This window comes from Neofelis nebulosa, chromosome 16 (assembly GCF_028018385.1).
Source record: "Neofelis nebulosa isolate mNeoNeb1 chromosome 16, mNeoNeb1.pri, whole genome shotgun sequence".
Lineage (NCBI taxonomy): Eukaryota > Metazoa > Chordata > Mammalia > Carnivora > Felidae > Neofelis > Neofelis nebulosa.
Genome location: NC_080797.1, coordinates 34,589,509 through 34,616,386, shown reverse-complemented (window position 1 = coordinate 34,616,386; position 26,878 = coordinate 34,589,509). Strand labels below are relative to the sequence as shown.

Genomic DNA, 26,878 nt, shown 5'->3' with positions numbered 1-26,878 from the left:
TTAAAAAAAAAAAACTCACAATAATAAACCTGATATGTGTTATCATAAGTAGTATTTTTTTAAAAAAATAATTATATTTTCCAAAATAAAAGAATTGCTTTGCTTTTATATTTTTGAAAATTTCTTTAATGTCTGAATTAATAGAAGGCAGCTGGATTCTCCTATCTGCTTCTGCAGTCACCTGGCTGTGATGTATACCATGAGCCTCTGGAAAACTTCACTGAATATTCATGAGTGAGGATGAAAAAGGCAAATGATGTTTTAGTGTTACTGTGTAAAGAGTATTGATTTCACGGACTTGTTGCTGCTCTGGGGATTATAACTAAGAGAGGCATTGCTGAGCATCCTGTGCCTCTTTAACTGTTAGGTGTTGTGAAGTGCTGTATTTTTGTTGTTTTAATTTGAATTTTCTTGATTAATACGCTCAGTATCTTTTTATCTGGTTATTGGACATAATGGGTTTCATTCCCATGAATGTCTGCTTACTGACTTACAGAATATGTAAAAGTTCTTCATGTATTTTTGGAAGCTAATCTTTTACTAATCCTTTAGTGATAATTTGCCTTGTCTTTTCCCTTTGTTTAAAAATTTTTTTTTTTTAACATTTATTCATTTTTGAGAAACAGAGTGTGAGTGGGGGAGGGGCAGAGAGAGAGGGAGACACAGAATCTGAAGCAGGCTCCAGGCTCTGAGCTGTCAGCGCAGAGCCTAACACAGGGCTCGAACTCACGGACCATGAGATCATGACCTGAGCTGAAGTCAGGTGCTTAACTGACTGAACCGCCCAGGCACCCCTGTCTTTTCTCTTTGTTTATGGTATATGTGGTCACACATAAAATTGTTCTTTTTTGCTTATTAGTATTTTTTCCCTAAATTTTTATCTTTAAAAATTTCAAAGCTGAATACTCTTCAGTCGATTCACCACTTGTTAACATTTTGCTATGTTTGATGTAATCTTTTTTACTGCAATGTTGAAGAGTAAGCTGTTTCCTCCTTTCAAGTCCTTATTCTTTTTTTTCTTATTTTGCCGTGTACCTTAAGACCTTTACTAACAGGCAGAAGAAGAGTAACGGCAAACTAATACTGGTTAGGATTGTGTTCAGCTATATGTAACTGAAAACCCAAGTGATAGGGATGTACTTTCTCATATAACATGAGGCCCAGCTTCACACTATCACCAGTGTCCTAAGATCATCCTATATTTCTTTTTGGCCATCCTGGAGCATTTAGCTTTTGTCCTCGTAGAGGACCACCAAAGCTCCAGGCATTGCATGCATATTCTAGGCAAGAAGAAGGAAGTGCAGGGAGTAAGGAGTACTTCTATTAGGAGAAAAAAAAAAAAAAAAAACAAAACCCAAAAAACAACTTTCTTAGAAATCCTCAGAAGAGTTTCCTAAGTTTTGTTGACCAGAATTATGGCATAGTCTAGCTGTAAGGGAGTCTGGGAAAAGAGGCTTTTCAGCTGAGCAGTAACTGCCTTAAATGAACATTTGTTAAGTTTATTTATTTATTTTGAGAGAGAGAGAGGGAGGGGCAGAGGGAAGAAGAGAGAGAATCCCAAGCAGATTCTACATTTTCAGTGCGGAGCCTGATGTGGGGCTTGATCCCATGAACTGTGAGATCGTGACCTGAGCCAAAACCAAGAGTCAAATGCTTATCTGACTTAGCCACCCAGGTGCCCCTGGGGTTTTTGTTAATGAGAAGTAAGGCTATGTATGTGTCACATGGCATTCTTGTCTATGCTCCTGACTTTAAAGGGAATCTAAGTTTCTTTCTTTCTTTCTTTCCCTTTCTTTCTTTCTTTCTTTCTTTCTTTCTTTCTTTCTTTCTTTCTTTCTTTCTTTCTTTCTTTCTTTCTTTCTTTCTTTCTATAATCTTTACATTCAATGTGGGGTTAAACTCAATGACCCCGAGATCAAGAGTTGCATGCCCTTGCAATTGAGCCAGCCAGGTACCCCAATATTTCACAATTTTATTTATTTGTTATTTTCAAGTAGGCTACACACCCAGCACAGAGCCCAACTTGGGGCTTGAACTCATGACCCCGAGATCAAGGCCTGAGCTGAGACCAGGAGTCGATGCTTAACTGACTGAGTCCTCCAGGTGCCCTATTATTTCACAATTTAAATAAGATGTTTACTCTTAAGTTTTTGGAAAATTCTATTAAATTATTCAGATTCCTTTGAATTTCTGATTTTCTAAAGTTATTGCCACAAATGATTGCAAAATTTTATTGAATGCCTTTTTCTTCATTTGTTGAGGTTATCATGTTTTTTTCCATTAATCTATTAATTTGGTAAATTACATATCCAGATTTTTTTCCTACTGTCTTTTTTAAACAGCTTTACTGAGATATAATTTGTCCATCCGAAGTGTATGATTCAGTGATTTTTAGTATATTCACAGAGTTCTACAACCATCACCACGGTCAGTTTTAGAACTTTCATTACCCTGACAAGAAATTCTGTCGCCATTAACACTCACTGCCTGTTTTCGTCCCAATGCCCCTCCTCCACTTCTACCCCCTGGAAACCATTAATCTACTGTTTCTGTGAATTTGCTTATTGTGAACATTTCATGTCAGTAGAATCCTGTAATATGTAGCCTTTTGTGACTGACTTCTTTCATTTAGCATGTTTTCAAGGTTCATCCATGCTTCAGCATGTATCTTTAACTTTCTTTTTTGTATCTATTTTTCATTTGAAAATGGGCAACATCTTAAAGTGGGTGGTTTCAGTATAAGATAGAGCTGTTGCCTATCTTCTCTGCAAAACATACCACCACTCTGGGTTTTAGAGACGATTGAGTGGGACATTTTCCTCGCTCAACTTGTTCAAAATCTTGTGTGACTCATCTGTCCCCCCATCCACTCTTCTCTTTGACATGCTTCTCTACTCTTTAATCCCTTGCCGTTTAACACTTACAGTCACAATGATAGTTTGCATTTTTTTGTTGCCATATTGAACATTTTACATTATTATTTTGGGCATTCCTGAGAATGCAACTCTGAGAAGTAGAGCCTACTTTTGAATAGTGGAACTTGCCATTCTCATATTATAGACTAGTACCCCAGGCCACAGATGAAAATATCTACCCAAGACACACAGATCTGTACCCCCAGACTACTTTTTCTTAAGTTTATTTACTTATTTGTGTGTGTGGGGGGGCACACAAGTTGGGAGAGGGGCAGAGAGCGAGGGAGAGAGAGAATCTGAAGCAGGCTCTGCCCTGTCAGTGTGGAGCCTGATATGGGGCTCAAGCCCACAAACTGTGAGATCATGACCTGAGCCGAAATCAAGAGTCAGGCACTCAACCAACTGAGCCACCTGGGCACTGCTGTCCCCCCTAGACTGTCTGACTCTGCTGCCTATGATCTTTTTAATTGAGATAGGCAAAAAAAAAAAAAAGTCACCATTTTACAATGTACAATTCATTGGTTTTTAGTGTATTCACAGGGTTGTGCAACCATCATCACTATCTAACCAGAACATTTCATCACCCCCCAAAAAAGCCCTGTACCCATTAGCAGTCACTCCTCATCCTCCCTTCCCCTAGCCCTGGCCAACCATCTAATCTATCTCTGTCTCTATGGATTCTCCAGTTCTGGACGTCATACATAATTGGAATCATACAATATGTTGCCTTTTGTGTCGTGATTCTTCCACTTAGCATATTGTTTTCAGGATTCATCAAGATTGTAGCATGTATTAGGACTTTGTTCCTTTTTATGGCTGAATGATATTCCATTATATGCATATACCGCCTTTATTCATTCATCACTTGAACATATTGGGGTTGTTTCCATTTTTTGACTGTTGTCAGTAATGCTACTGTAAGCATTTGTGTACAAGTATTTGTTTGATGGCTTATTTCTTTTGGGTGTGTACTTATGGGTGGAATTGCTGGATCATATGTTAATTCTATGTTTAGTTTTCTGAGGAACCTCCAGGAGACTGCTTTTTACAGCAGCCACACCATTTTCGTTCCCAGCAGCAACATATGAGGGTTCCAATTTCTTCACATCCTCACTGTCACTTGTTATTTTTCATTTAAAAAATTTTTATGATAACCATCTTAATGGCTATGAAGTGGTATCTCACAGTGGTTTTGATTTGCGTTTCCCTCATGGCCAATTATGTGGAGCATCTTTTCATATGCTTATTGGGCAATTGTATAGTTGTTGGGTTTTTTTGTTTGTTTTTTTTAATGTAAAATCATCCTTGCAAGCCTATGTAAAGTCAACTCGCTCATGAGGTGTATTTCAAAAGAATTTGGGGATTCAGTTTCCTAATATTGTATTAGGATTTTTTTCTCTTACACAGTAGACCCCCTCCTTATCTATGGAGGATATGTTCCAAGACCCACCATGGGTGCCTGAAACCACAGATAGTACTAAACCGTGTGTGTGTGTGTGTGTGTGTGTGTGTGTGTGCGCGTTGTTGTTTTTTACTATACAAATATACATGATAAACTTTAATTTATCAGTTAGACAAGGTAAGAGATTAACAACAATAATAAAATAGAACAATTGTAACTATACTGTAATGAAAGTTATGTGAATGTGGTCTCTCTGAAAATATCTTTTTCTACTGTACTCACCCTTCTTGTGAGGATGTGAGATGATGAGATGCCAATGTGACGAGATGAAGTGAGATGAATGACATAGGGGTTGTCATGTAGCGTTAGGTTACTGTTGACTTTCTGACTATATGTCAGAAGGAGGATCACTTGGTTCTGGACCACAGTTGACTGCAGGTAACTAAAACTAGAAATAAGAAGGGAGAGACTACTGTATTGATAAGTGATACCGGCTTGTACTTGTCCTTTGTCAAACTATTCTCGCCCTGTATCAAGCTTATACTGGCCGGTCTTATTTGTTAGTTGAGGAGCGTTCCTTCATTTTGCCTCTTTGGAATAATTTTCTAAAGATTTGGGTTTATCTAGTCTTTAAAAGATTAGTACAGGGGCGCCTGGGTGGCTCAGTCGGTTAAGCGGCCGCCTTCGGCTCAGGTCATGATCTCGCGGTCCGTGAGTTCGAGCCCTGCATCGGGCTCTGTGCTGACAGCTCAGAGTCTGGAGCCTGCTTCCGATTCTGTGTCTCCCTCTCTCTGACCCTCCCCCGTTCATACTCTGTCCTCTCTCTGTCTCAAAAATAAATAAACGTTAAAAAAATAAATTAATTAAATTAAATTAAAAAAAATAAGATTAGTACAAATCATCTTTACACCTTCTAGGCCTGATGTTTTTACTTATTATTTATTTATTATTTTTCTTATTTTTTTTTTTTTTTTTTAAATTTTTTTTTTTTTTTTTCAACGTTTTTTATTTATTTTTGGGACAGAGAGAGACATAGCATGAACGGGGGAGGGGCAGAGAGAGAGGGAGACACAGAACCGGAAACAGGCTCCAGGCTCCGAGCCATCAGCCCAGAGCCTGACGCGGGGCTCGAACTCACGGACCGCGAGATCGTGACCTGGCTGAAGTCGGACGCTTAACCGACTGCGCCACCCAGGCGCCCCTTATTTTTCTTATTTTTAAAGTAAGCTCTCTGCTCCATGTGGGGCTTGAACTCATGACCCCAAGGTCAAGAGTCCCACGCTCCACTACCAGCCAGGCGCCCCTAGGCCTGATATTTTTTAGATGGATATATTTTAACTGTTGAAATTTCTTTACTGATTATAGGCTTATTCTGTTGTTGTTTTTTCCTTGTCAGTCTTGGTAAATTATATTTTTCTGGAGAATTGTTTTATCTATTTCTTTTAATTTATTTATTTTTTAATTTACAGCCAAGTTAGCATGTAGTGCAACGATTTCAGAAGTAGATTCCTTAATGCCCCCCTCCCAAAACCCCTCCAGTAACCCTCTGTTTGTTCTATGTTTATTATTTTTGCTTCCTTTCCCTTATGTTTATCTGTTTTGTATCTTAAATTCTTCATACGAGTGAAGTCATGTGATATTTGTCTTTCTCTGACTAATTTTGCTTAGCATAATACCCTCTAGTTCCATCCACATAGTTGCAAATGGCAAGATTTCATTCTTTTTGACTGCAGAGTAATACTCCGTTGTGTATGTATACCACATCTTCTTTATCCATTCATCCATCGGTGGACATTTGGGTTCTTTCCATACTTCGGCTATTGTCGATAGAGCTGTTAAAACATGGGGGTGCATGTGCCTGTTTGAAACAGCACACCTGTATCCCTTGGATAAATACCTAGTAGTGCAATTGCTGGGTCATAGGGTAGTTCTATTTTTAATTTTTTGAGGAACCTCCATACTGTTTTCCAGAGTGGCTGCACCAGTTTGCATTCCCACCAGCCGTGCAAAAGAGATCCTCTTTCTCCTCATCCTTGCCAACATGTGTTGTTGTCTGAGTTGTTAGTGTTAGCCATTCTGACAGGTGTGAGGTGGTATCTCATGGTGATTTTGATTTGTATGTCCCTGATGATGAGTGACGTTGAGCATTTTTTCATGTGTTGGTTGACCATCTGGATGTCTTCTTTGGAGAAATGTCTATTCATGTCTTTTGCCCATTTCTTCACTGGAATATGTGTTTTTGGGGTGTTCAGTTTGATAACTTCTTTATAGATTTTGGAGACTAACCCTTTATCTGATACGTCATTTGCAAATGTCTTCTCCCATTCTGTTGGTTGCCTTTTAGTTTTGCTGATTGTTTCCTTCGCTGTGCAGGACCTTTTTTTTTTTTTTTAAATTTTTTTTTTTTTCAACATTTTTTATTTATTTTTGGGACAGAGAGAGACAGAGCATGAACGGGGGAGGGGCAGAGAGAGAGGGAGACACAGAATCGGAAACAGGCTCCAGGCTCCGAGCCATCAGCCCAGAGCCTGACGCGGGGCTCGAACTCACGGACCGCGAGATCGTGACCTGGCTGAAGTCGGACGCTTAACCGACTGCGCCACCCAGGCGCCCCTGTGCAGGACCTTTTTATTTTGATGAGGTCCAAGTAGTTCATTTTTGCTTTTTGTTTCCCTTACCTCCAGAGACATGTTGAATAAGAAGTTTCTGCGGCCAAGATGAAAGAGATTTTTGCCTGCTTTCTCCTCAAGGATTTTGATGGCTTCCTGTCTTACATTTAGGTCTTTCATCCATTTTGAGTTTATTTTTGTGTATCGTGTAAGAAGGTGGTCCAGGTTCATTCTTCTGCATGTCGCTGTCCAGTTTTCCCGGCACCACTTGGTAAAGATACTGTCTATTCAATCGGATATTCTTTCCTGCTTTGTCAAAGATTGGTTGGCCATACGTTGTGGGTCCATTTCTGGGTTATTCTGTTCCATTGATCTGAGTGTCTGTTCTTGTGCCATGCTGTAAACATTCTTGTACGAATCTCTGTAGACATGTTTTCATTTCTCTTAAACAAATATCTAGTTGTGGAATGCTTAGTTATGATGTACCTATGTATATGTTTAATTGTATAAGAAACTGACAACAATATTTACTTTTTTAAAGTAGCATTTATCACAACAAATTGCATCTATTAGTTTGTGTCTGTCTCGTCCATGGATCTGATAGCTCCTCAAAGCTTGGACATATCCTTTTGTACTTATAACAGTGCCTAATACAGTAGTGTATATATAGTGCTCCATAAATGTTGAGTGAGTAGCTATAGTTCTTTATTGGTATTACTTTTATGGAATTTATCACGTGCTCTTGTTGGTTGTGTGTATTTTTTTTCTTTACTAGATTTCAGGCTTCTTAGTAAGTAGGAACTTGTTTGTATTTCCCAGAATACCTGTCACATTGCTTTGAAAATTACTTGTGATGTATGAATGAATAAACCAGCCTGTCTGGTAGGAAGTGAAGATCCTGGGACAGAAGAATAAAAGATGTTTGCCTTTTGTCTCTTCTGATTGGGAGGAAGAGAAGGAAAACTGGGCAGAGCTTCTGGTATACATCATTGCTCAAGTTTTTGGCTGGGGGAGCTCACTGAGACTTTGGCCTGGGAGGACCATCTTGTACCTTGGTGCTTTGTCTAATTTGCCTCCATTCCAATAATGTGGTGCCACAGTGAGAGAGGGGTTTTTATCTTCAGTTGGTGTGATTGGCCCTGAAGCAGGTTATATAGGGCAGTAGACCATTTTTGCATCGTATGATTGCATCATACACTGACACAAAATTAGGTTTCACTTTGCAGAATGTGTTGCTTGTGACACAGAGGAAATAGATGCAGTATTTAAATATTTGGGGAGCACCTGGGTACCTCAGTTGGTTAAGTGTCCCACTTAGGCTCAGGGCATGATCTCACAGTTTGTGAGTTTGAGCCCCACATTTGGCTCTGTGCTGACAGCTCAGAGCCTGAAGCCTTCTTCAGATTATGTCTCCCTCTCTCTCTGCCCCTCCCCCGCTAGCGTGCATGTGCACACACTCTCTCTCTCTCTCTCTCTCAAAGATAAATAAACCTTAAAAAAATTTGTTTTAAATATTTGGTATTGTGTTCTTATTTTGCAGTTAAATCCAGATGTGAATGTTTTCCAGCGGAAATTTGTGAATGAAGTTAGAAGATGTGAAGAAATGGATCGAAAGCTTCGTATGTGCATTTTGGTCCTGTATGATGTTCCTATAACGAGTCATTTGTCTTAAATTAGAGATGCTAGTCCTCTTAACAAAACGAGAAAATACTACAGGAGAAAAAGAAAGGAGGAATAGTCTTGGGATCTTGATATTAAGATGAATTTCTCATGTACAAGTAGATTTTATGGTATTGGGGCTAGGTGGTGCTTAATGGAAACTTTGAGATGACAAGATTACAAGCTGAACACATTGGTTATTTTTTATGGGAAGGGTTTTACAACTACTGCTGTAGCTATTGCATTATAGAATTCTGAGAGACAGGACTCAGACCACTATTTTTATTTTATTTTTATTTTATTTTATATGTTTTTTAATTTAAAAATATTTATTATAATTTTTAAAGATTTTATTTTTAAGCAGTGTGGGCTTAAACCCACAACCCTGAGATCAGGAGTCGCACATTCCACCAACTGAGCCACCCAGGCGCCCACCATCTATTTTAGATATCAATATAACCACCTTTTAATTTGAGCTTTTTATGAAGGAAGAAACTAACACATTTATTAGGGTACTGTTGAGAGTTGGGGAGTTCATAAACTTTATTTCATTCATTCCTCACAATATTCCTTCAGTTGGGTATTACCTCATTTAATAAATTAGGAAGCCAGGCTGCCTGGTTGGCTCAGTCAGTAGAGCATCTGACTCTTGATCTCAGGGTGGTGAGTTTAAGCCCCACATGGGGTGTAGAGATTACTTAAAAAATAAGTATTAAATAAATAAATAAACGGGGAAACCAAAGATCAGAGAGGTTAAGTGACTTGCCCGGGAACATAAGCAGTTGTACTGGAACCAGTATTTGAATCCAGGTTGTTCTCTCTGGCTCTGAAACCCGTGATCTTACTACTATACTATGCCAGCTTTTAGTTAGCTGATTGGTGAATTTGGTCCCTGCACTAAAAAAGTTACTAGTTGTCACTTTTCTCTTCTGGTATTTTAGGACCTTATTCCGTGTCGTGCTTTTTTGGGTTTTTGTGTTGTTAAAACTGATCTGATTGTTTTTCAAGTTTAATGAAACCCTTCTGATCTGGAGCTGTCTCACGAGTTTGCTAAATGTCAAATATTCTATTGAATCACCCTGTTCTGTAACTCTGTCCTACAACAGTATCTACAAGCAGAACTATCATACTCTGGGGCAGTAGTTGCACAGGGTGGAGAACTGAAGCAGATGAGGTCCAGTTTTAAGATCAAAAGAGGAAAGGAAGACAGTAGTGGGATAATAATCCTCTCTGGGGTAGCTGCGGTTGTTATAGAGTGTGCAGTGGAGGATGAGGAACGTGGAGAAAAAAAGGATTTACATGTTCTGCTTCTTTTATATGAGAGTATCTTTCTGGGAATGAAGCTCTTTTTAGCCAGGTTTGGGGTCTTATTTTTTTTCTCAAATACTGGCAATTCCAGGCCTATGCTATACATGAATATTTTGCTTCTGTCATTTTAGGATTTGTTGAGAAAGAAATAAGAAAAGCTAATATCCCAATTATGGACACTGGTGAAAACCCAGAGGTGCCCTTCCCCCGGGACATGATTGACTTAGAGGTAAACAATTCTTCTGAGGAAGCCAGAAGTTTCTTTCTACTTAAGTGCAGAAATTATTTTCCTGTGTGGGTGGACAGTAGAGGAATTCTTGCTGTCCTTGTCCACATTGTCTCTTGCTTGTAAATATCTTGTGAAAACTTACTATACAGCACTATCATGCCACCAAATAAATGTTTACTGCCTTGTTGAAACCTTATTGGATTAACACCAATTTATCTAGTAATTTATTCATCTCATAGACTAAATGAATAACCAGTAGAGTTTTCAGTATTTATTTTTTTCCATCCAAAGTCCCCTGAGAAATTCAACTGTGTAATAGAACCTATAGATAAAGACAGATGATGTTAAGCAAAAAAATTTCATAAAGAAAATTGCCCTGGTAAAATCACACATTTGCTGGGTAGATATAAAATTATGTTTGAACCATCAGGGTGGCCAAGAGTTCTGTGGGATGGATGAATTCATCCGTCTTTCACATCAAGCATATTGAGCTTAGTTTGAGTTAATAGTTTGATTTTATTTATTTATTTACTTATTTTTTCTGTAGGCCAATTTTGAAAAGATTGAAAATGAACTGAAGGAAATCAACACAAACCAGGAAGCTCTGAAGAGAAACTTCCTGGAACTGACTGAATTAAAATTTATACTTCGCAAAACTCAGCAGTTTTTCGATGAGGTCAGACTATTGTTTCTTTTAGTATTTGAGCAGCTGATATTATACCTGCACAAGTGGGCCATGCTGTTATTCCAAAAATTATTTTAATTTGCTAGTTTGAAAGCAATACCATTTTCGCACTGTTTTAGTTGAAGGAATGTCAGATTATGTTCCATTTCTCATGCAGTACACAGCCAGTCATGGTTTTGTATGCTTTTGCATTTTCTGCAATTTTTCATCACAAGATGGGGAAAGGAACCCGAAAGTAGTTGTATATATTATAGTTGAAATTTTGTCATTATATTTTGAGGTAAGTAAATACTTAAGGTAAAAGTTGAAGCAACAAGAAACATTCAGTCATACATGAAATTATAACAAAGGCTTAACCTCCAAAACTTTTATCATCAAATTTTTATTTTTATCTTATTCTCCATGTTTGCTTATCTACCATGAGTACATTTGTAACAATCCACATAGCACAAGTCACACTTTAATTTTTCAAGAGTTTCTCGTTATGTTCTATGGAAATAGAACTGGTAGGATGCCTATTTTGAAATTCCCGGATTTTCATGGAAACTCAGTCACACTACCTTATAGGGAAAAATGTTAAGTCAGTTTCTAGGTTAAAAATGTAGGTGATGATGACAGATGGCAGTTTGCTGAGGTGAGCCCACAGAAAGGCTTTAGAGCAAGACTTTCAGAAGGATTCCTTCTCCTCATTAAACGTGGAGAGGAGTCTTAGCTTTGAGTCTGGACTTGGCTTGGTTGATGGCCTAAGGTACCGAGAATTCTCTTTTTTTACAGTAAGGTGTCTTTGCCACCAGATTAGCAATATCGGACACTTCTGCTACTGTTCCAGCGGCTCTTTAGTGTGCCTTCCATAAAGTTCTTTATATTCTTTGCTCAACAACAACAAAAAAATTGGCAAAGCTTGTTAAAAAAAAGAGGGCCCATTTTAGTTAGCATCTGATGTATTCTCAGTTCCATTTTTAATATCGGTCTTTTAAGGACTGGAGCAGGGGCTCTCTAACCAGCAGCATGAGCCTCACCTGGGAACTTGTCAGGATGCACATCATTAGTCCCCACTCCAGATTTCAGACTTGGTGAATCAGAAACTCTGAGGGTGGGACCCAGCAGTCTGTTTTCACAAGGTGACTCTGAGGGACAGTGGTTTGTGAACCCCTGGGCTGGAGAACGTCAGCCGAAGATGTGATACATTCCTCAATAACTAAAGATGGACTCAGAGAAGCCATGCTAATTTAAAAAAATCTATTGGGGAAAGGGGAAAAAGCTCATATGAACTTAATTGCCTGGTCATCCCAAGAATCAGAATCTGGCTATATGTCAAGAGAGGTTTAGTGTGAATATTCGGCTTGCTCACTGAGTTGAGAATTTTGAGACTGATGAGGACTTCTTTCACCAGTCCCTGATATCTCATCGAATTAGAGGTTGTGGGACAGTGTGATTCACTCTTTCCAAGTGTTTCAGGTCTTTTGCAACAGGCATGGCCACTTATGTCTCATGGTTTTAATGAACAGATAATCTGGAATTCTAGTTGCTCACTGCCTAAACATCAGTGTATTTATATTCACTAATTCACTGAGCATTTAGTGAGCACCTACTCTTCGTGAGGCACAAGATGAGTAAGGCATGGCCCCTGTGCTCAAGGAATGTATCACTTAGTCATATCAGAAAACATCCCAGGGCACAGTGTCTCCATAGGCTCACAGTTGTGTGCTTTCCTAAATGCGTCCAAGCTGCTCTCTCACAGATCCAATTTAAACTGGCCTCAGAATCGAAGCTCAGGTACTTTTAACATCATTTGGGGCTTAATTCTTTTGCCCCCCCCTTTCCCTTTTGATATAGTCTTAGTTTATTGCTGGGATGTTGCTGAAATGTATGACAATGTCTTTCTTAACCTCCTGAGTTTAAGAAATAGAATAGGCTTCTTTGTCTAGTTCATTCTGGAGAAATTCTGAATAAAGACTGACAGATGGACTCCCTTATGAGCAATAGTTACTTGAACTGTTTTTTTTTAATGTTTATTTCTTTTTTGAGAGAGAGTGTGCGCACATGCACACGAGTGGGGGAAGGGCAGAGAGAGGGAGACAGAGGATGCGAAGCGGGCTCCGCACTGACATCAGAGAGCCTGATGCTGGGCTCGAACTCACAAACCTTGAGATTGCGACCTGAGGAACATTTGGACGCTTAACCAACTGAGCCACCGAGGTGCCCTGTTACTTGAACTATTAATGTTATTAAAAACAAAATATTAAAACAAAATAAGAGAAATTACTTGGAAATATAACCAAAGTGTTAAAATCATAAGTTCTTTGTGAGTAATAAGTCTAAACACGAAACCCCCATGCTGAGAAGGCAGGCTGGAAGTCTTTACGACCTTCATGCCCAGTCAATCCATGGTGGGTTGTTTTTCCTTTATTCACGCAAAACATTTGCAAAACATTTCTTTTCTTTCTTTTTTTTTTAATCTCTGAGTACTTTTGAGCCCAAGTCCTGGGCTGTAAGAGGTTCTTTGACTGCTCTTGTCCTCAACCCGTCTTGTTCCTACACCCTCACCTTAGTGTAGGGAGGCTTCTGGCAAGAGCCACTCGGCCTTTCCTCCCCGAGTGCACGGTCAGTGCCTTGCCTGCTCCTGCCACTGGCTCAGAGGTTCAGCCAGGTCCCTCTCAATGGTGCCTGCCCTGCTATTGCCAAGCACCAGTCTCAGCTGTCGCTGCCATGGCAGGTGATAAGACCTCACAGAGTAAGTGCATCTGGGCATGTGAGTGCGCACGTTAAATAATGCAAAAGAAAAAGAAACATGGGACCCTCAAATCTCAGAAATGGAACTTTTTGCGTGAGATTTTCTTCCATGCCTGAAATCACAGTTTGCAAATGGCCTAAAATACAACCAGTTTTGAGTCCTTCTTTTTTATATAATTTGGTGAACATGATCAATAATTTATAATAATGAGTTAGCAGAAAATGGCCAAATCGGGAAAGGGTTCTTTCCGTCTTTAGGCATAGCGGTCATGATTGGCAAGGCATCTGGAAGGGGAAGAGTAAGCGTAAATTCGATATTCTTATGATTTAAGATGATTACAAATTCGACTTAGCCATTTCTCATCCAGAGCAATTAAAATGACTTGTTAATGATTATCCTTTTCTCAGTCTTCTTGCTTATGAAGAACTGTGAGAGCTGAAGAGTGCTCTCTGCATCTTTTACCATAAGCACCCTAGCCCATGAGAACGTAAAGAAGACTGGAAAAGTAATGGTTAATGGCATGCAGGTTCCTGCCTTCCTTTCCTCCTGAGTCTTCCATCCATCTGCTCTTCTTTACTTTTCTTTCCCATCTGCCTTCTCCTTTGGGGCTTGGGTGAATACCGGAAGTGATGAAATGCGATTTCTCTCTCACTGGAGATGGAAGTAAGAGTGTTTGCTCTTGGTAATTAATGCAGCTGGATCCGGATGTGCTACTTCTATTTCAGTGTAGACAGGGAGCCTCAGAAATTCTGCCACTTCCTCTTTCAGGGCATGGTTTCAGTGTTCCGACTGGGGGAAAGGGTAAACCAGAGAGCATAGCAAGTCATTTAAAGGCACGTTGGCAGTGTTGTTATTGTTATTAGGGAGCCCAGAATAGGATTTAGGTACCCCACAGTGTGGTTTTAGAGATTGTTTTAAAGGCCCTCAGTGAGCGGTCTGGTCCTCCTAGTTCCCCATGAGGCCCAATTATTTTATTAAAAAAAAAATTTTTTTTTTTTTTTTACTCCCCTCTCTAAGATTTAGGATTCTTAAGTATGAAGTGGTGAGATTATTAATTAGAATATCATCACAAGTTTCCATTTAATTCTAATTCCGCTGGGTTCTTTTTGTGCCCAGAGTCCCCAGATGCAGTTTTCAGAGGAGTCTAGTTGCTCAGCACTTTTTGCTGTGATAGCGGTTGTCCCCTTTAGAGCACATAGGCTTGCACTGAGTCTGATCTTTTGGGTTTACTTTAGCCAGGCCTTGTGAACCGCGTAGGGAAGTAGGCCGAAGTCTTGTGTGTAGCAGTCAGTTTCACTGTTTTTTGCCAAGGGACATCCCAAGAACCAGTTGAAATGAAGTAGTCATCTAGATCCTTAAAATGAGTTGCCTGTGGCTTGCAATAAGCTGATCTGATATTAGGCAGAAACAAAAAAAGCCCCCTAAATTTCCACTTGAGAGCAAGTGGAAACCTGTGCCCCCATTATCTCATCTTAAACTTTTTTGTATATCATGACAATATTTCTCTGCCCTCTGGCATACTCAAAGCCTGCCCTACCTTTTCTTTCTTTCTTTTTTTTGAAGGGGGTGGGGAGTTGAATGTTGATCCTGCATCAACTTTTAGATTTCACTTCCCCAGAAAATTGCTTTCTCTTTTTTAGGTTCTCAACCTAATCATTTGGTTTATATTCAGGTTTATTTATACTCAATCCTAAAGCCCTCCCCCACCCCCCTTAACTTTACATTTCCTACGACTTACCAAGTGAGGTTCCCTTGATCAATTTTTTGATCGCAGGGTTAACAGGAATAGAATGTTTGGAAGGAAGATGATAGAGAAAAATTCTCCTGATTTTTTTGTTTAGTTCTGCTTTTGAAAAGGAAGATTTTTCTGGCATATTTCTTGTCTTTGGTCAAACAAGTAGTGCGTGGATATTAAAGTTGAGGAGATCAGGCGGTAGAGAAGTTGATTGGCCTTTATTTTTTAGAGAGCTTCTCAGACCTTCCTGATTGATAAGAATAAAAGATGTTAGAATGTGGTGGGTAGAGAGACTCTAGGAAGTATAGACCTCCATCTGAGAAGGTCCCTCTCCTCCTTCATTTCATTGTATAAACTGTCATGGTGGAAATCATTTTAAATCTAAACAATTAAATTAGCCCACATGTTCTATATTGGCTTACGATTGGTTACTTTTTCTCACTTGATTTAGATTCCTGGCTTCAGCTATGTTCTCAGTGACCCTTAAACTATATAGCCTAACATGAACTTTTTAATATTCCTAGATTCCTGGTTAGAAATGAAGGCATTCAGATAGGTTTTCACTTTTTCTTCCCTTTATTGATGCAGTCAAGGCCAGGCCTGCCCAGCCAATATGCTGCTGCTTCTTTTGGAGAAAGAAATACTATTTATTATTATTACTATTTATTTTAGAGAGAGAGAGAGAGCACACAAGCAGGGGAGAGGGGCAAAGGGAGAGAGAGGATCTTAAGCAGGCTCCACACTCATGGAGCCCGACACGGAGCTTGATCCCACCTCTCTGGGATCATGACTTGAGCTGAATCAAGAGTCGGACACTCATCCAACTGAGCCACCCGGGCGCCCCGAAAGAAATACTCTTTAAAGCCCATGGCTTGGAGTATTTTTTTTACAGTGGCCATGCTGAAAGTTTTCATGTTCTGAATTTTGAAGAGCATGGAAAACCCAGTCTCGTGGAGACGCCCCTTCCACCTTTCTCCAGTCCACACTGTGCTCAGGACAGTGGCGGTGCCTTGCTTTTCTCCTTGGAAAGAGAGTCTCCATCTTTCACACTCTCACACAGGGAAAATTTTAGTTTGTAGCTACCTGGAAATTTGATGTTGAGAGTATCTTCAGAGCTGCTTTGGTCTTGCTGAAAATGAAGAAATGTTGCAGCTTCCATCCGTATGCAAAGGTATTTCCTGGTACTTTCATGGCTCATTCAGGGAAACAGAGGAAAAATGGTTTCCACCTAAGTAACAGATTTATACATGTCATCATTATTTAGTGTTTTTTCTTTATTCCTTATTTCAAAAACCATTTCCCCAGATGCCTTTACTGGGGCAACAAAGCTTTCTTTACCTCTTGTTTCTTTCCTTTGTTTTCTTTCCCTATTCTTGTCTTCTTTTTGTGGCTATGTCTTCTCTTTTGGTGGTTTTTTTTTTCCCCCCTCGTCTTTATTTTCTGAACTTATCTCCCGGTTCCTCGTTCCCTGCATGCCACTAACTATTTTCATTAGATATTAATTGATTTGTGAATTCAGGCTGAATTGCATCATCAGCAGATGGCGGATCCAGACTTGTTGGAAGAGTCCTCGTCCCTCTTGGAGCCGAGTGAGATGGGAAGGGGCACACCGTTAAGACTTGGGTAAGTACTACTGCAAGCCTCCGTATGTCAGTGGGGTCAGTTCATTTTTGGGGGGGACAGGGAGCAGCGATCGTGTTCATTGTTGCTGTTCAAGAGTGGTGAGGCTGGCCCGTTCACTTGCTTCCAGGATGTGTTCTCTTCTGAGCCTCTTGAGAGGTGTTCCTGAGTCACTTGGATTCAGTTCCTGATTTGTCCTGTCAACCCTATCCTGGGGTCCGGGAATAAGACTTTGGGAGCCCTTTTGGCGTAACATTGCCTAGCCTTGTGTTTGTCGTTCGTGCCCCTCTCCTCTCGCTTCCCTTCTTTGTCTTAAAGCCCTCTGTCCCGTGGCATGGAATCGAGTTCCCCATCTGCCTCTTCTCCCCACAGCTTCGTGGCTGGTGTGATTAACCGGGAGCGCATCCCTACTTTTGAGCGCATGCTTTGGCGGGTGTGCCGGGGGAATGTGTTCCTGCGACAGGCTGAAATCGAGAACCCCCTGGAGGATCCTGTGACTGTAAGACTAGGAAATTGTGTCCCGTGGAGTAGGTCTTGTAAAGGGAGCCCAGAGCAGTGACACTGCATGGTACCACCTGAATCTGACACTCCCACAGAGGAGCCCTTATGTTTACTCCTGCTTTGACTTGCACATTTGAAATACTGCTCTTTTCCTCTTAATTCCCATCGTGTGTGTACAGATGATGTATACTGACACGTGCCTGGACATTTTCAAGCCCCACTTGTGTAGGTATTATTTGGATTATAAATGTGTTTTTTTCCAGTTATCTTAAACCTCAGCTTTATTTAGAAAAAAATTTTTTTTATGTTTTTATTTATTTTTGAGGCAGAGAGAGACAGAGCATGAGCAGGGGAAGGGCAGAGAGAGAGAGTGAGACACAGAATCCAAAGCAGACTCTAGGCTCTGAGCTGTTAGCACAGAGCCCGACACAGGGCTTGAACTCATGGACTGTGAGATCATGACCCGAGCTGAAGTCGGACGCTTAACCGACTGAGCCACCCAGGCGCCCCAAACCTCAGCTTTATATGCTTTCTGTTACTGATCTGACACCAAAAGAAAATCAACTTTATGAAAATTAAAGCAAGATATCTTGTTCCAAGTTCGGTAATATCCACATAAGGAGAGAGTTCCTCAACTGTGAGCTCGATAAGTTGATGAAATTTTTAGTTGGTAAGGTTTTTTTTGTCTACTTGTTTGTTGGGAGATTTAGAAACTTAATTTAAGGGTAATATATTGTGCAAGATAGAATAATCTTCCCCACCCAGTGCTTTGCAGGGTAGGAATGGCTGAATCTCTTGGCATTTGACATAATGGGCCAGAGTTCTTAACATCAGCCTACACTAAGTATCATGAGTCCTGATGTCAAGGATCACAAGCAAGGAAGATTAAATGTATTGCAAAAAAAAAAAATTTACTTCCCTTTTGTATCGGTATTATTTAGAAGCCTGGGCTTGGTTTTTCTGTTGAAAATGATCTTTTAGATTTTCTTAGATTACCATTCTTTGTCCCACCTAAGAAGAGAGATTGAATTTGTGACTCCTCAGAGTGGGTGGGTCGTGCAGCTGAAAATCTGAGGCTTTCATCCTTTTATCCTCCTAAACAGGAGGGTGGTGGCACTTAGGGTACAGCGAGCCCCCCAGAGGAGCAGTTTTACAGACTCACTGAAGCCTGTGCTTGGCTTGTGGAGACATTGCAGTCTGCAGTCACACCTCCGGTGGAACTGTTCTCAGGAATCTTCAGCCAAGTTTCTGGGCAACAGAAACACTATTATCAACAAATTAAGGAAAGGGGGTCTGACTAGCTACAGCAGCGCAGCTGCACAAAGAATGTGCTCCAGTTTATTCCTGGAGAATGAAGGAATTTAAGACACGTAGTGTCATTGTCTTCATGCCGCATCTCCTTTTATCCTTCTGAAGTCTGTTTGCTTTTTATTATAAAAACTCTAGGAATATGAGAAATACAGGCAACCAGAGACAATACTAGTTAACACCTAGTTAAGCTTATTTTTCTGATCTTTCCCTGCAGTCCTTGCATCAGACTTTGCGTGTAAACTTGGTATTTGGAATAGATTGCCTTCCTCCCTGCTCCTTAGATCAAACTTAGCATGAAGCATGAGATTCTACATCAACATTCTTCCCACCTCTGTTCCTTAGAGTTACTCAGTCCCCTTTATCTGGGAATTTCTAAGCATGGGAATAAGCAGGAATGGCTTCCTCTCCTCTCTTCCGTACTTACTCAGGTAGTATAGGGTTTGAAGTTGAATTGGTAATAAGGGCTATATTGTGCTACGAGGAGAATCATCTGAGCATCTGTGTTCAGCTCACGGTTGAGTTTAAAAACAAATACAGAAAGTTTTTTGTGCATTACGGATTATAGGACAAATGTTCGTATAGTGGAGCTTAAGAAATGGATTGAGGATAATAGTTCGAGTGCAGGGTTGCCGTATCCTTAAAGGACTCCCGTTCCTATATCACCAAGAAAGTAGGTTATTCAAGAAATATTCTTCCAGAGTAGAAGTCTAAATTCTCTGTTTCTGGTTTGGGGCCCAGGGTGACTACGTGCACAAATCTGTATTCATCATTTTCTTCCAAGGCGATCAGCTGAAAAACAGAGTCAAGAAAATCTGTGAAGGGTAAGAGAAATGTGCCTCCCTGAGGGTGCAATCAGAATGCCTTGACTGTTAAGCCTTAGGATACAGAATAATGAAACAATAGCCCTTTTAGTCTACCTTAATGCAATATATATATCTTCTAATAATGTTAGGGCTATTTTAAATAATTAGAAATGGTCTCAGTTCATTTTTAAAAGTACTGTCAAAACCACAATTTCCTTTCTTTGCAAAAAAAATAATTAGGACTCATGGTTTATAAATGCTGCATTGTTCTAGGACAATGGGTTTGTGTACCCAGCAGTGTGCCATAGGCATTGCGCCTGTAAACTTTTCTGAAATTCTGCCTATATGATCTCTTTTCCATGCCATTTTTCTCTAGTAACTTATAATATGATTTGTATTACTGAGTTTTATAATTTTAATCTAAGGAAATTTAGTAGCTGCAGAGAATGTCGAGATTGTTCAAATGTTACTGCTCTATCTATAGGACACTTCCTAGTTATTCATGATCAGGGCACCACTCTGAACTAATCCTGTTATGGTCCTCCTAGTACATTAAGATTACTTTCTGAGGTTATTTAAATTGGATAGGTTAAGAAACTTCGATGTTTGTCAGGTTGTGTCTGTATGTTCCAGGTTCCGGGCCTCACTCTATCCCTGTCCTGAGACACCACAGGAGAGGAAGGAAATGGCTTCTGGAGTTAATACCAGGATTGACGATCTCCAAATGGTAACAGAGGGCTGGAGGGCATTTTGGTGTGTGTAAAATGATGAGGGTTTTTTTGGGGTGATAGTGGGGTTCATGGGGTCTGGAGCCGACGACCAAGAAAGAATTCTTGAAGATGTCTTTGGTGCAAAAAGGTGATTTTATTGAAGCACGAGGACCGGACCCATGGGCAGGAAGAGCTGCCCAGGGACCATGAGGAGAGACTGGTTATATACTATGGGGTTGGAGGAGGTAAAGTCCAGGGGAAGTTTCCAGTGAGATTTTCATATGCTACAGAAGACTCCCAGGATAGTGGAGGCCTAGCTATTGTCAAGCTAAGGTGGTTCTTCCCTCTAGCAAAGCATTAATATTAAGACAGTAAGGAATTCCTGGAGAAACATTTTATTCTGCCAGCCTCAAGTATTTGTCAATGGGCTGCAGGTTATAAGGAAATTGAGTTCTATCTGCCATTTCCTTCTGCCTTTGTTTCCCACATCACTGTGGAAGGGTGATGGAGACTTAGGTCCTGCAGGACTATGATCTCTATCAGTTAACCTTAGTTTTCCGCTTTCCTTTGTCCTTGGGCAGCCAGGAGTGCTGGAGGAATATCATACATATCCCATCTAGGAGTTGGGGGGAGGGTGTTGGCGGCCTGTCAGCTTGCTTTATGCTCCCTCATCAGAAATACTATAATAGAAAACCATTCTCCTTCCTTGAAACACTAACAGTTTGTTAGGCACCTACAGCAGCCAAGACACCAAAAAAAAAGAAATGTCCATGGGTAACTTGTGCCCTTGGGAGTTGGGAAAAAGTTTCAGGGAATGACTGTTAAAAATAGCATTAATCATCCTTAAACGCGGCAGGAATGCTATCCATCCGAAATTGTTGTTGCTTAGTGTATTCAATTTCCCTCTTCATGAGTTTGAGGTATTTTTACAATTAAATAAAGTATGCTTAGTTAAGAAAAAAATCAAGTAATAAAGAAGTATGCATAAAGTCCATTCCGCTGTCACACACACTCCCCCTCCAGAGGCAGCTGCTCTTGACAGCTTGGTGTGTATCCTTCTGGTCACCTTAGATCTTAATCACACAGTCTAGGCAAAGGGTCCTAGTATAACTCTAGTACCCAAGAAGAGACTGCGCTAGATTTTTACCACATCACCAGTTGGCTTATACACTCCATTGTCACAAAGTTCTAAGGAAGGAGTCATGATTGATGCATACGTGGAAGGAAAGGGTGGCCAGTTGGAGCTTTGTTTTCTGTTGAAAGACTGTGATGATTGCCCTCTTGAAACATTAACACATACAGTTGTCCCCCTGCCACCCACGAGTTTGCTTTCTGAGATTTCAGTTACCCAAATCAACTGTGATTCAGAAACAGATGATCCTCCTACTGATGACATCAGAAGGTCAGTAGTAGCTTAATGCTGGTCACACACCTAACACCACTCCCCGTACTTCATCTCCTCATGCTCATGTAGGCATCTTTTCCTCTCATATCCTCATAAGAAAAAGGGTGAGTACAGTCCTGGAAGATATTTAGAGATATCACATTTACAGGACTTTTATTATAACATGTTGTTACACTTTTATTATTAGTTATTGTCAGTTGCCTAATATAATTGCCTAATTTATAAATTAAATTTCATCATGGGTATGTGTGTATAAGAAAAAACATACTATTGGGGCGCCTGGGTGGCGCAGTCGGTTAAGCGTCCGACTTCAGCCAGGTCACGATCTCGCGGTCCGTGAGTTCGAGCCCCGCGTCAGGCTCTGGGCTGATGGCTCAGAGCCTGGGGCCCGTTTCCGATTCTGTGTCTCCCTCTCTCTCTGACCCTCCCCGTTCATGCTCTATCTCTCTCTGTCCCAAAAATAAATAAAAAACGTTAAAAAAAAAAAAAAAAAAAGAAAAAACATACTATTTATAGAGTTAGGTACTATTCACCGTTCCAGGCACCCACTGGGGGTCTTGGGTGGTGTCCCCTACAGATAAGGGGCGCCCTCTGTACTTAATCCCAAAGACCGTTCTTTCCAGTGGAGGCAGAATCACCAGAGATGCTGTAACTCCCATCTCAACTCCCTTTGTCCTTTTTCCCTCCAACTCCCATAGTGTATGACCCACCATCTTGACCTATTGCTGGCTCCTTTGAGAAGCACTCACCCCTTTAACCAAGGGACGAAAGTTTTTAGAGCTGCTGGTGGGTGGTGGGCCAATTAGTATGTTCTGGGTTCTAGGCCTGTCTTATCCCCTCCTAGACTCATGGGTAGATTTTTAAAAGGCATTGGCAGTATGGCCAGAATTTGATCTTTAAAGTACCCAGCTATATGAACTGAAACTTTAAAAAGGGATTGACTGTCAAGGAGTGAGATGTGGGTGTGGGGGATGGGGAAAGAGAAAAGCAAATAGGGCATTGCTTACACGTTTATTTAGCATTCTTCCAGAAGTTTGAATGGTAATTGTAAAAGTGTCAGCAGCCAGAAGGAGAGAAAATAACTTTGTTCCTTTCTTCTTAAGTGATACAAGAGTTTCTCTAGCCTGCAGGTTTTTTAGAAACCTGTATGGAAGTCCCCACCTACTGCCCTTCAGAAAATAGTTACTACTTTTTTCTGAATTGACTTGATGAGCCGAGTATGATGGAGCCTTGTGCTAACATAGCTAGTGCATAACTTTTTCCTCTGTAAAGAAATGTGGAGATTTAAGGTCAGTTTCCATACAGAAGTGTGAGTGATGGGTTACTCGCCCTTTGGCTTAGCCCCTCTTCTGCTATTGAAATCGTAAATGGTGATTACCAAGGCAGTGGAATGTAAAGTGCCCCTTCCCTTTCTTCTACCGTGGTTTTGGTTTCAGCAGCGTGATCACTCTGAGGAAAACCTGTGCTGATTTCCAAAGGATCAGCACTGAAAATGTTTCCCTCCGCTTCCCCCAAGAAGCCTGACAGAAAGGCAAAGCCTCATCTGCCCCATGATAACAGTGGTATGTGGCTGTCTAAATCCCCTCTAAGGCCATGAGTCCTCCTGACCCCACAGTGTCTCCTGTCTCTTGTTCCCTGGCATGGAGTGTCTTCTGGCACAGGTAGACAACGGTGCTCAGCCCTGCCTCTTTCCCATCATTCCCTGATGCTGGCTTCTGTTCAGGGGATTCTGCAGCTTACTGTTCTTAAGTATGGATTTTATCAACTCCCAGGCCTATGATGATGCTGACTTCTTTGAGTTTGAGACTCCATATGGAAAGCCATTGCTCTTTAATGATCCAGGTAAAAGCCAATGACCTATATTGTGCTGTGGACTTGGTGGGAAGATAAAATATAGAAGAGCTAAAAACAAGTTCCTCAGGTTTCTCTTCAGATTGAAGCTAACAGAAAATGAATATTAGTAACTAAAACTGTAATTTCTTATAATTTACCCCCCAAAAAAGCCATTCTATTTTTTTTTTTTTAATGTTTCTTTATTTTTTGAGAGAGAGACAGACAGACAGAGCACAAGCAGGGGAGGAGCAGAGAGAGAGGGAGACAGAATCTGAAGCGCTCTAGGCTCTGAGCTGTGAGCACAGAGCCTGACGTGGGGCTCGAACCCACAAACCGCAAGATCATGACCTGAGCTGAAGTCTGACGCTCAACTGACTGAGTCACTCAGGTGCCCAAAAAAAGCCATTCTAGTCTGAAGAAGAATAGATCCCTAGCAACCCTTCTCAGAAAGCTGTGTCTCTTTCCCATTTATATGCTGAGATCTAAGACTGGTTCTGAATGTAGAAGGATCTCTCCTTGTTCCCTTCTCTCCCAAAAGGTTCTGAATCAAACAGAGGACCACCGCCAGAGGGTTCTGCAGGCGGCTGCTAAGAACATCCGTGTCTGGTTCATCAAGGTGCGGAAGATGAAGGCCATCTACCACACCCTGAATCTGTGCAACATAGACGTGACCCAGAAGTGCCTGATCGCCGAGGTCTGGTGCCCTGTCACCGACCTCGACTCCATCCAGTTTGCACTCAGAAGGGGCACGGTGAGTCCCGCACCACTAACCATGCAGCCAGGAAAAGAGGTTCCCATCAACAATAACATGAATTAATTACATTTTTGTGGCATTTTTACTTTCAGAGTTCTTGATTATACTCACCTTGTACTCCTCTTATATCCTAACCATACATTTTGTACATCTTGGTTTTCTGAATGTGGAAACTGCAGTTCAAAAAAGATGAAATGACTTGGTCGTATACCCGTGATTCTTCAGGGTAGCTCATGACCGCAATGTCTGTTTCCTGATCCATTCTTTCTGTCCAGCAGACCACTTCTGAGGGATACCTCTGGCAGTCCCGCTTAGTAGTTAGAGTTTGAAAACATTCGCTGCTTTCTCCATAAAAGGAGGAGAGAACAGCGATAATCTCAGAAAGGCAGATGATTGTCTTCAGACAAGGAAGTGCCATATTTTCTTTGGTTACACATTTTGGAACTGAATTGTTTTCACAGTAAGGATATTCTTCCCAAGACTTGATGTAAATTTTTCGTTGTAAATTTTATACCTAGTTCCGGTTTCTCCCAAAGATGGGAAGACTGAGAAACAACTCACATAGAATAAAATGCACGTATTTTATATGTACAGCTTGAGGAGTTTTGATGAATATGTTCATGGTCAGGATGATCTAATTTTGCTATGTGTGCTCAATGTTTCCCAGGAACACAGTGGCTCCACTGTGCCCTCTATCTTGAACAGGATGCAAACAAATCAGACTCCCCCAACCTATAACAAAACGAACAAGTTCACATACGGCTTTCAGAACATAGTAGATGCTTACGGAATCGGGACTTACAGAGAGATAAACCCAGGTAAAAAGAGCTTGAATCTTCTAGAGGTTTGATTTTTTGTTTGTTATTTCTTCTAATGCTTCCCTTCAAATGTTCTTGAATAACTGGCTTAAAACTAACAGTGTTGTCAAGATCTCAGCTCTAGTGTCATTCCTGTAAAGACGTGCCCACTTTGACACAGAGAGGGAGGTTTGTTGCTGGGTGGCACTCTTTTAAGAGGTGGTTTTATAGGAATGAGCTCAGTGGATTGGATTCTTTTGTGTGCCCTCACAACTATGAAACACCTGACTTTCTCTAGCACACCATTTGCAGGAAGTACTTTAAGTTTTTTCTGAGATATCTGATATTTTTAAAAGACTTCCCTATACCAGGTTAGACAGAGAAAATACAGCAATTACTGACCATTTTAGACACAAAGCAGATTTCACAAAGCAAAGCCAGGAGAGTTAATTATTAAATCAAGAGTCTGGGAATTTGTTTTTAGCTGGAGTCTTCTACAGGACTGACTTTGCTCTGGGTTCCAGGCTTTCTCCCACATACCTGATAGCTTTGTTCAGCTGGGAAATGGTTGCTGCACAAGAGAAGAAGGCTGGCCTGTCAAAGGAGCAGTGTCCCAGGAGTTAGAGAAAAGGAATCAAAGAACAAATTACACTGTTGCCAGGGCTAGGGACAAACCTTGCATTTCCTGTGTTCTTTGTTTAAAATGCTAGCAGTAGGCCTAGATGCCATCAGAGCTGCTTTGTGAGGTCCTGTCATGGAAGGTTTTCCCTGAGAGTCCATCTGACCAACAGCTCGGGAGTAAGTCCCCTTGTACAGATCTTAGAGTACGGTGAGGAATGTGATCTTTTGGTGGTGGGCACAGTTGTCTGTACTTTGTCTTTTTCCTCCTTTGGTTTCTTTACAGCTCCATATACCATCATCACTTTCCCTTTCCTGTTTGCTGTGATGTTTGGGGACTTTGGCCATGGCATTTTGATGACCCTCTTTGCTGTATGGATGGTGTTAAGGGAGAGCCGGCTTCTCTCCCAGAAGAACGAGAATGAGGTAATGTTTGTCACATCTGCGTCGGACTGACACTTTGTAATTCCTCAAGCAGTCACTATAAAATTATGATCTGGAAGTCTTTTATTCGTGAAGTTATAGAGAAGTTACAGAGGCCATGTCAAGAATAGAGAAGTTATATTCATTTTAACACTGAAGCGGCCATGTGCTGTGAAAGTAATTTCTTGTTAGCATTGTATTTTGACCTTTACGTTAAGCTCTCTGACCCAGGGTGGGGTAAAGTAGTGTGAGAAGAAGGGTCTAGTATATTCTCAATATTGTCACAACATGAGCCACCGAGAGTACATTTCATTGACTTCTTTCTTCTGCTTTCCAGATGTTTAGCACAGTGTTCAGTGGCCGGTACATTATTCTACTGATGGGTGTGTTTTCCATCTACACTGGCCTCATCTACAATGATTGCTTTTCCAAGTCTCTTAATATCTTCGGGTCCTCCTGGAGCGTACGGCCAATGTTCTCTTTGTATAATTGGACGTAAGTTGCAAAGAAGACGAAAGTCAAAGCTTATTCCTTTCCTGTTCAGCTCTGATCTTCTAGACAAGTGGTAAACTTCTACTTCTTTCTGAAGTGGCTGACAGTGTCTCTGTTTCAGAAGAATGCAGTGTCCCCTCTTATTTATGCCCCAGCCTGGGAAGTGTTTTGTGATTCTTTCAGTACTCTCAAGAAACTGAGACTATAAATGTAGGCACATTGATTCTTTTTGTAAATTAAAAGCAGATTCCCCAAATTCCCTGCTTGGTTATGTAGGTGTGTTTGTTTGTTGTGTTCTTTTGTTATTGCTGATCACTTCTCATTCTCAGATGCTA

At 40.7% G+C, this 26,878-nt stretch overlaps 1 protein-coding gene across 9 annotated transcripts in view; it reads left to right on the top strand.

Moving 5' to 3' along the window:
* Positions 1–26,878, top strand: part of ATP6V0A1 (ATPase H+ transporting V0 subunit a1) — a 56,796-nt gene that overhangs the window by 5,217 nt on the left and 24,701 nt on the right. For 5 of the 9 annotated variants that reach the window (XM_058702650.1, XM_058702647.1, XM_058702646.1 and 2 more), the window contains exons 3-13: positions 8,467–8,545; positions 10,025–10,122; positions 10,670–10,798; positions 16,796–16,899; positions 17,269–17,395; positions 19,447–19,529; positions 20,145–20,238; positions 23,998–24,210; positions 24,881–25,031; positions 25,915–26,054; positions 26,389–26,546. In XM_058702650.1, the coding sequence (XP_058558633.1) occupies positions 8,467–8,545; positions 10,025–10,122; positions 10,670–10,798; positions 16,796–16,899; positions 17,269–17,395; positions 19,447–19,529; positions 20,145–20,238; positions 23,998–24,210; positions 24,881–25,031; positions 25,915–26,054; positions 26,389–26,546 (1,376 nt within the window). The remainder of the gene's footprint in view (positions 1–8,466; positions 8,546–10,024; positions 10,123–10,669; positions 10,799–16,795; positions 16,900–17,268; positions 17,396–19,446; positions 19,530–20,144; positions 20,239–23,997; positions 24,211–24,880; positions 25,032–25,914; positions 26,055–26,388; positions 26,547–26,878) is intronic. The other 4 variants (XM_058702651.1, XM_058702649.1, XM_058702648.1 and 1 more) reach the window with 1 other exon arrangement.